This window comes from Vanellus vanellus (genome assembly GCF_965231255.1).
Source record: "Vanellus vanellus genome assembly, chromosome: 12".
NCBI lineage: Eukaryota > Metazoa > Chordata > Aves > Charadriiformes > Charadriidae > Vanellus > Vanellus vanellus.
The window spans coordinates 20,692,772-20,701,560 of NC_138917.1; the positions used below are offsets into that span (position 1 = coordinate 20,692,772).

The 8,789-nt window shown below is 66.8% G+C and overlaps 2 protein-coding genes across 2 annotated transcripts in view; one reads left to right on the forward strand and one right to left on the reverse strand.

Annotated features, from left to right (window-relative positions):
* NECAB2 (N-terminal EF-hand calcium binding protein 2) overlaps positions 1-1,935 on the forward strand; it is a gene marked incomplete at its 5' end in the record, with an annotated part of 85,219 nt that extends 83,284 nt beyond the window's left edge. Inside the window, 5 exons of the mRNA XM_082489363.1 lie at positions 502-558; positions 717-829; positions 1,179-1,256; positions 1,598-1,689; positions 1,880-1,935. Coding sequence (XP_082345489.1) covers positions 502-558; positions 717-829; positions 1,179-1,256; positions 1,598-1,689; positions 1,880-1,908 — 369 coding nt within the window. The 3' untranslated portion in view covers positions 1,909-1,935. The remainder of the gene's footprint in view (positions 1-501; positions 559-716; positions 830-1,178; positions 1,257-1,597; positions 1,690-1,879) is intronic.
* Positions 1,936-4,667: 2,732 nt separating this feature from the next.
* SLC38A8 (solute carrier family 38 member 8) lies at positions 4,668-7,384 on the reverse strand (the record flags this gene model as incomplete). The annotated part of the gene is made up of 8 exons (XM_082489640.1): positions 4,668-4,914; positions 5,006-5,153; positions 5,278-5,392; positions 5,664-5,721; positions 6,034-6,138; positions 6,262-6,415; positions 6,625-6,823; positions 7,202-7,384. The coding sequence occupies 8 exons, from the start codon at positions 7,382-7,384 to the stop codon at positions 4,668-4,670; spliced, it is 1,209 nt and encodes a 402-aa protein (XP_082345766.1).
* Between the last annotated feature and the right edge of the window lie 1,405 nt (positions 7,385-8,789).

An 8,789-nucleotide genomic window follows, 5' to 3' on the forward strand; every position in this document is an offset into this window, starting at 1 on the left:
TCTCTTGCAGAGGCAGTCTCACTCCATCTAGGGACTGAAGGAGAAAATGTTTCGGTGCAGGAGGTGTTTCTGAAATCCTCCTGGATTGCGGGGCAGAAGGGGAAGGGAGCGGGATGCGGGAAAAGCAGTGGGTCGGGGCAGGAAAGCGCTGATTGTGGTTGCCAAAGGGAATAAGAGTGTGCCCGGGGCTGGGGAAGGCATCGAGGAGAGGTGGGTACCCCTCCTCCTGTGTCACTGGGGCAATTCGGGGACCATGAAAAGGTGACAGCTGTTCAGGGGCTGATGCGAGGACACGGTGTCGGGGATGTCGGCTGCACGGGGAGCTTTTGCAGAGGACGCTGACAGGAGGGCGCAAACGCCTGTCGGCGCCATCCCTGATGGAGAAGGGGGCACGGTGCGTTGTGCCAAGCGCTGGGCACAGAAACCCGCCGGCCTGGCGGGGACATGCAGCCCCAGCCCACCCCCCTCTCTTCTTTCTGCCCCCCCCCCCCCTTGTCCCAGACTCTCTGGTTTGACCTGCACCAGCGGCTGTCGGACAGCGAGAGCACGGCTTGCACGGTGAGAGCGCCCGGCGCTGCCCGTGGGCTGCGGGGGTGTCCCTGCAGCGCGGCATCGCACTGGCAGGGAGGTGGGAGGGTGATGGTGGTGGTGGGTCATCCTGGTTTTTGGGTATATCTCACGTGCTGCTGTGTTTTGCCGGGGGGGGGGGTGTGCAGTACCTCCTCCTGGTGCGGGACGAAATGACGGTGTCGCACAAGCACCTGGGCGAGTTTTGCAGCTCCCTGAAGCAGTACCTGAAGAGCGTGGCCGGGGAGCGGGACTGCTTCCAGTGGGTACCGCCGGCAGCCGTGCATCGAGGGGGGGGGGGTGGGGGGGGTGCGGGGGGTGGGTCGGGGGGTTGGGGGGGGTCCAGCAGCCCTCGCAGCAAGGGGCACCCCACCAAGTGAAGGGCTGAGGCAAACCAGCTGGGATTTGGGGGTGTAGTGATGCTCAGCTACCAAAACCTTTCTGCATGGGCTTGGGGGGGGGTGGGGGGGTGGGGGGTGGGGTTCCCCACAATCTGGGCTGCTGGGGGTCACCCCTTGGTGGCCCACCCTACAGCGCACCTTTGGCTGCAAGGGGGGGGAGGGGGAGATGCGCCATGGTTCGGGGCTCACCCCTCTCCCCGCTCCCGCCAGTGTCACCGCGGTGAAGCTACCCGATGGGGTCACCTTCATCGTCTACGAGTTCTGGGAGACTGAGGAGGACTGGAAGAGGTAGGGAAGGGCAAAGAGCTCATTTTTTGGGGTGGCGCGCTTGGGTGCGGAGGGGTGTTGGAGCTGCTGAGCTCCAAGTTCTGTCCCCTGGCTGATGGCAGGGGCGAGGACCTGGTTGAAAGGGGACAGGGAGGTCTCTGTGCATCTCCCACCTGGGGATGCCTTTGGACACGGGGGACGGGAGGTCTCGTCGCCCTGACCCATGGCAGGCTGCTTTGCCCAAGGGAAGGACGCCCCGGGGCTGCTGGGACCTGGCGCCTGCCGGAGCCCGCGGGGTTGGGGGGGACTGGGACGGTGAGTTAGGGGGAGGCCGTCACCCACTCTCTCCCACCCCGGCGCAGGCACCTGCAGAGTGCCACCTGCAAGGGCTTCCAGCACGTCAAGGTGGACACGCTGAGCCAGCCCGAGGCCATCTCCAGCGTGGCCGTGCCAGGTAGGAGAGTGGCCACCCCGTGGGGTGGGGGACAGGGACCCCCCAGGGTGGCCAGCACTGCTCCCGCTGTCGGGGAACAGGGGTGGGCAGGGGGACAGGGTGGGGGACAGCGTGGGCTGGGCTGGGTGGGATGGATGGGGGGGTCATGGTGACATGGGGCTAAGCGGGGGTGACCCATTTTCCCCCACAGCCGCCTGGTGCACCCTGAGCCGAGAGTGACCGCCGGTGCCGGGGGGGGACCCACCATCACCTGTCCCCGCTGTGGGGTGGCCGTGACCCCCTGCGTGGCCGGGGGGGTGGGACGTGTTGGTGTGACCTGTCTGCAGTGAAGGAAACCCCCGTGTGTGTCCCCAGCACCCTATGGGATCCCCCCCTCCCCCCTGGTACCCCATCACCTGGGTCACCTCTCCCTGGAGTGGGGGGGTCTGTGGGGGGGGTGCCCCCCTGAGGGGTCCCAGGGAGGGGCTGGCAGGGGTGTGGGGGGGGTGCATCCCCCAGTCACGGGCAGGCAGGGTGCAGGCAGCCAGGCGATGGCGAGGGGGCAAGGAAGCCGGTGACGAGGAGCAGGGGTGGGAACAGGAGGCTGGAGCCCCCCTTAGGGTGGGGGTAAGCTGGGGGGGGTCCCTGCTAGTCCCCAGGGCCACCCGGGGAGGGGACTGGCGGGGGGGAGGCTGTGCCTGGTGTAGTGTGTGTGTGCCTGCATGGATGGGGAACCCATGTCCCTCGTGGGGGGGGGGTCAGGGTGGTGGCAAAGGGGGAACATCCCTTAGTCCTGAGGGGTGCAGGTGGTCCCGAGGAGTTTCCTTCACGTGTGGTTGGTGGCAGTGGGTGCTTTGCAGGCGTGGGGGTGGCTGCCCTCCCCCCCCCCTCCTAGGGTCTGTACATCTGTCTCTGTGTGTGTCTGTGCATCCATCCTGCTCCCACCCCGCCGTGCCCGGGGGTCCCTCGGGGTGTGTGGCAATACCCTGTCCCATCTTTATTAGCCGCTGTACAACGAGGACGGTGATGCCAAATAAAACCGCGATGGGATCCAGCGGTGTAGCCGTGTCCGGGGCGGCCGTCTGGAGCAATGGGGCTGGGGAGGGGGGGTATGGTGGGAGGCTGATGGTGGGGGTGGGGGGGCACGATATGGGGTGTCCATGGCCCCTCAGCGCATCAGCCCCAGCACGGCCAGGGCAGCGCTCTGCCCGCAGACGAAGGCGCCGCCGAGCACGGAGAGGACACCCCAGGCGATGAGAGCAGCCCTGCGGGGACACGAGGAGGGGGCTGGTGGGACAGAGCCAGCCCCCAGTAACACCCCACCCCCTGGTGTGTGTCTCCCCCTGGGTGAGGGTCCCTCTGCGGGGGTCTCAGCCTCCTGCGCCGTGCTGCTCTGCATGGCTGCCGGCAGACAGCCGAAGCCCCCGGCAGCCCCTCCGCCTCGTCCCTTGTGCCCACTGCAATGACATACAAGACTTGGTCAAAATTCTGGCAGCCACCACCATGAGATGATCCCCCCCCCCCCCCAAGTTCTGCCTGCACCCGGTGGCCCCACCAAGGGGGCACAGACCCACGTCAGCCCCAGCCCCCACCCCTACTGCCACATGCCCCCACTCTTGTCCCCTCCCCGGCTCCATCCCCAGCCCCACGACCTGTGGGTCTGCCCCCCCCCCCCCCGTCACCCCCATCCCCAGGCATACAGCCCCCTCCCCCCACCTCAGCGGGACACCGAGCCCCCAGGACACGGCACTCACCCCCAAACCCCACTGCTGCTTCATCATGGGGTCGTTGGCACTGTGCACCTTCACGAACTGCCCTGGGGACTGTCCCCTCGCTGTCCCCATGGCCCCGGCTCGTGGTGTCCCCTCTCCTCGTGACAGCACTCCCAGGCTCACACCCTGGCGGGTCTCTCCAAGGGACCTCTTCCAAGTCCTTGTCGCCCACCTGGGTGCCTCTGCTCATCTCCCGCCTTTCTTCCCCCCCCCCAGCACTTTGGCACCCCAGAGGGCACCCTCGCCCCTGCCCATCCACGGGTCCTCCCAGGCCACCCTCTTAGCCGGGACCCCAAGGTCCTGGGGTGCCGCCAAAGGGGACAGAACCCCCCCCCCCCCGCCCCCATCACCTCTATCCTCACTCAGACTCTGCTGCTCCCTCCGTGGGCACTGCAGACACGCTTTGGCACACGCTGACCCCCAAAACTCACCAGCGCCATGCCAGGTCCCCCCCGATGGGGACTGCTGCCGTGCCCCAGCCTCTCCGGCCAGGAGCGGCGATGGGGACACGCTGCCCCGGCACAACAGCCACCCAACACCTGATGGCTGCCCACCTTGGGGCACCGTGCCCCTCTGCCCCCCACCGGGTGCCTCCAAACCCTGCAGTTCTCCACCCCATAGGGTCTTACAAGGGTCCTGGTACCCGGGCACCTCCCAATGCCTGGGCACATCCCCAGTACCCGGGGCACACCCCTGATACCTGGGCACATCCCCATTGCCTGGGCACACCCCTGGTACCCGGAGCACATCCCTGATGCCTGGGCTCGTCCCTGGTACCCGGGCACACCCCCCATACCCAGGCACATCCCCAATGTCTGGGCACATCCCTCCATACCCACCCTTTAGCCCCATGTCCCGCAGCAAGTGCATCTGCTTTCAGTACCTCCAGGTGCCCCAAATCCCTCTCCTTATGGGGCTGCCACCTTGGCCAGGGTGACCCCCAGGGATCCTGCCACCCTGGTCACGGGATGCCGTACCCTCCCCCTGCCCCTGTCCTTGCCCGCTGACCCGCAGACACTCACTTTTTGCGTGGCCCAAGGGTGTGGGTCCCAGTCATGCACACCAGGCACAGCCCTGTCACCATGGCAGAAGCTCAACCTTGCCACCATGGCACCTTTCACCCAGGCCCCATTGCGGCGTCCCCCACAAGCATGTCCCTGCACCCCCAAAACGGGGCCAGGACGGACCACCCACCACCACAGCCCTCCCCTTCCTGCAGCAATGCTCTCAGCACTGGCAAGCCCTCTCCCCTCCCTCCCACCGCTCGGTCTTGCCTGGGAAGATGAAGATGAAGAAGGCGCTGATGCCCCCAATGAGCTCGATGACCTTGCCGATGTCGGGGACGAAGAGGGCGATGGCGAGCGTGGTGGCCATCCAGGCCACCGTCAGCGCCACCCGGCTCCGCCGTTCATGCACCTCGGGCACTGCCATGGTCCCACGCTTGGGGGTCACCCACATGTCCCGCACCACCGATCTGGGAGGGGGGGTTGTAGGGGGCTGGTGGCACCCAGCAGAGCTGCACCGGCCAAGAAGGGGGGACACGTGGCTCGCCACCGCCCCCTCACCTGCCCAGCAGCACCACGATGGGGTAGATGGTGACGATGGAGACGCCGAAGAGCAGGCGGGCGACAATGACAACTGGGTCATTCCCCGGGTAGGACATCAGAACGTCGGACGCCACGGCCTCGCCGAAGGTCAGGAAGCCGTAAAGCCCTGCTGACGGGGAGGCGAGGGTGGGCGGCCGTGCCGGTGAGAAGGACAGAGGAGCCCCGAGGAGGCTGGACGAGCCCTGGGGACAGGGCAAGGAGGAGATGAAGGGCTCCAGTGCCGGGGTTACCGGTGAGGGAGTAGATGAGCAGGCAGATGAGCATGGAGAGCACAGAGACGGCGACCCAGTGGGAGAAGCTCTGGTTGCGCATGCTGCTGTAGATGGCCACACAGGCCTCGTGGCACTGCAAGGGCACGGGGGGACAGCGTTGGGGGTCTGTGCAGTGACAACCCCCAACACCTTCCCTCCCACCCATGGGTGCCCTGTCCCACTCTCCTGTGTCCCCCGGGGCTTGCGTCCTGCCCCGCAGCCACCTCCGGTGACAGCCACGGGTACCCTTCCCTGGAACCACACCCACCCACCCACAACGGATGAGGTCCCTGTGGTCCGGGATACCGCGGGAGGCTGCCAGCACTGCCCCAGCAGCTGGGGACAGTGGGGCCAGGGTGACCTACCTGGAAGCCGAAGCAGATGGTGGGGATGACGCTGAAGATGGAGGCCCAGGAGGAGGCCCTGTGGCACGGTGGGGAGGAAGTGCAGAGCGAAGGGAGTGAGGTTCCCCGGAAGCAGAGGGGAACTTGTTGGCATAAGCTGTGAAGCCTGGATGCCACCGCGGGAACCTCCTGCCCGGTGATTTTTGGAAGAAGGTGGGATTGCTGGGGCGAAAGTTAGGGTTGGGGGCTGCCACCCACCCACCCGCCCACCGCCCTGCCAGCACTGTCCCCAGCTCACCCCCAGCCCACCCAGGGGCACCCTGGTGGGAACCCTTGGGGGAACGGGGCTGGGAGGGATGCGGGATGACACCACCACCACCACCACCACCACCTGGAGGGCTGGGGGGGCTCGGGCGAGCCCAGGCTCTCTGCCTGCAGGTGGTACTTCAGGACGATGACCAGGGTGAGGTAGCAGGCGGCCAGCGTGCCCAGGATGCTGCCGGGGCACAGGAGAGCGTCAGCACATGGCCCCCCCTCCAGCAGTCGGGAGAGGGGGGTCCCATGGCCTTGCAGGGCCCCCGGAGGAGGTGGCCTGGGGCATGGGGTGCCCAGGTGGTACCTGGAGTACTTCTGGAAGCCGATCTCCCTGGGGACAGAGAGCGGGAAGATGACGAGGACACAGAGAGCCGAGAGGGTGAAGCGCTGGTCCGCGTACCAGGGGGGCAGCAGGGGGGCCCCACTCAGCGTCCCGTTGGGGTACAGGGAGTCACACACTGCGGGGGGGGGCAGTGGGGGGTCAGCTGCACCCCCAAAAGTGGCCCAAGGGTGGGGGTCAGGAGCATCACACCATGGTAGCACCAGGGACCCCCACGTCCTCGGGCGTCACAAGAAAACCCCATAGCTGCCCCCAGCCCACATGGCACCACCTTCCCCCTCACTCCCTGAGTGTGTGTCCCCCACCAAGGCAGGGGGGACAACTCACGTTTCTCCAGCTGGTCACCCACCACCCTGAGGAGGGCCACGGAGATCATGAAGAGGTTGAGGAGGAAGCAGACCTCGCAGAGCTTCCCCGCTGCTGCCCCGCACACCGCCCGGACGACCCCCTGGTAGGTGGGCTGGGCGCTGAGGGCCGCGGCGTAGCCCAGCACCGCCAGCCCGCTCACCAAGAAGACCAGCGAGCCCTGCGGGGACAGAAACACCACACCGACCCTCCGTCACACCCCCCCCCCACCCCGACCCAGGGGGTCCCAACAGGGCCATGGCCAGGGACCAGGTTGCCGTGTGGCCCCGGGTAACACGGGTCAGCAAAAGGATGGAGAAAGCACCCCATGGGGTACTTTGGGTTTAGATTCGGGGGTTTGGGGGCGCGTAGGGGACCAGCCACCAATTTTATTTTCGGTTGAGCTGAAAGCGTGGCTGCAGACGCGAAGACGGGGAGGGACCCCACCAGCACCCCCCCCAAACACCGGGGCAGGTCAACCCCATCCTCCCCCCCGGATCGGTCCCCCAGTTCTCCCCCCCCCCCCCCCCCCCCCCCCCCCCCCCCCCCCCCCCCTTACCAGCTCCACCAGGAGGGCGGGGGCGGCCCCCCCGGCCCTACTGAAGGCCCAGGGGAAGCTCAGCAACCCCGCGCCCAGCGCCGATTTCAGCATGATGAAGACGGCCCCGGCGGAGGAGAGCCCGGCGCTGCGCCCCCCCGCCGCCGGCAGCAGGGGCCGGCCCTCGCCCGCCGCCCGCTCCATCCCGGCGCCTCCCCGATAGGGCTCTGCTCCGGGGCGGGCAGGGGGAACGCACCCCCCCCACCACCACCCCCCTCCAGTCGCCCCTCCGCCTCCGCCGGGGCGGGCGCGGATGACCGCGGGGGCTCCGCGGACCCCCTCCGCTACCCCGCCCCCGTGGGGAGGGGGCAGGAGGCGGCTGTGGGACGCCCCCCCCCCCTCCCGGCTTGATCCCACCCCGGCTCGGTGCGGGCAACCCCCCGAAGCCCCCGTGGCCAGCTTGGGCTGGGGGGGGGACACCACGGCTCATGTGTCCCCCCCTGGTTGGGGACCAGAGGTCCACGTCCCGCGCTCCCCCCCGCCCCGAGTCGCAAAGAACTAGGACAGACCGTGGGAAAACCAACAGCACCAGCAGCTCCCAGCACGGGGTGGGGGGGTGGGTGTCCGCGTTCCGTCTGGGTTCACCCCATCCATGGAATTCCCACCATGGAGCATCCCGGGGAGGGCGAGCAAAGGCGGCTGGTGGATGCTTCGCCACTCGTTGGGTGCAGGATGAGGCCATCACCCCTTGGTGTCTCCGCAGCAGATAAAAGCCCACCTTAAAAGACCTTAGCAAAGGGGCCACCCCATCCCATCCCCAGCTCCATGCAGGGAAAGGGGGTGCCAGGATAACAGGATGGGGTGATCGATGCTTCAGGGGACCCGCACAGAGGAGGCTGCACCCCACGGAGACGAGGGGCTCAGGGGGGGACATGCAGCAGTGTACATGCCACCCCCCGGGGCTCAGCGCACAGGGCCCCGACGCTGGCTGACAGCCCCTAATGCATTTTTGATTTCCCAAATATGTGCCCTTCTGATCTCGGTAAGACGGATAAAGAGACTTTAATCAGCTGCTAGCAGGAATTATGGATGGCTAATTGTGCCTGCCGCCTCCACTACACCTCTGCCGCCTATGGGGCTTATAACCAGTTAGAAGGGTCCTTCCAAGACCTTCATTAGCTGCACACCAAAGGCTTCGGAAATAATTGGCCTCTGTGATTTAGAAATTGGCCACTGGGCTGTAAAATACCAGCCACTGGGAAAGGCTCTTATTTGGAGTGGCGCTTTGATACAGCTTGACTCTGGTTTCAAGACTGCGGCAGAGCTGTAATCTCTCATTAGCGCTGCGATGAGAGGAGCGAGCCTCCTCATTAGCACCGACACCAGAGCGCCTCAAATCAAAGGGACGCAGCCCACCCCCCATGCTGGCACAGCAGCCCCGGGTGGTTTCTCTGCTCAGTGGCTCTGGGCTCCTTCACTCGTATTTTTCCCCCTTTCTCCCATTTCTGTGGGTGCTCCAGCCCCCAGGCCGCGTAACCCAAGGGTCCCCTGTGGGTTGGCAGCTTCACCCACCACTGCGTCGCCTCGGCAGGTGCTTTCCTCCCCTCTT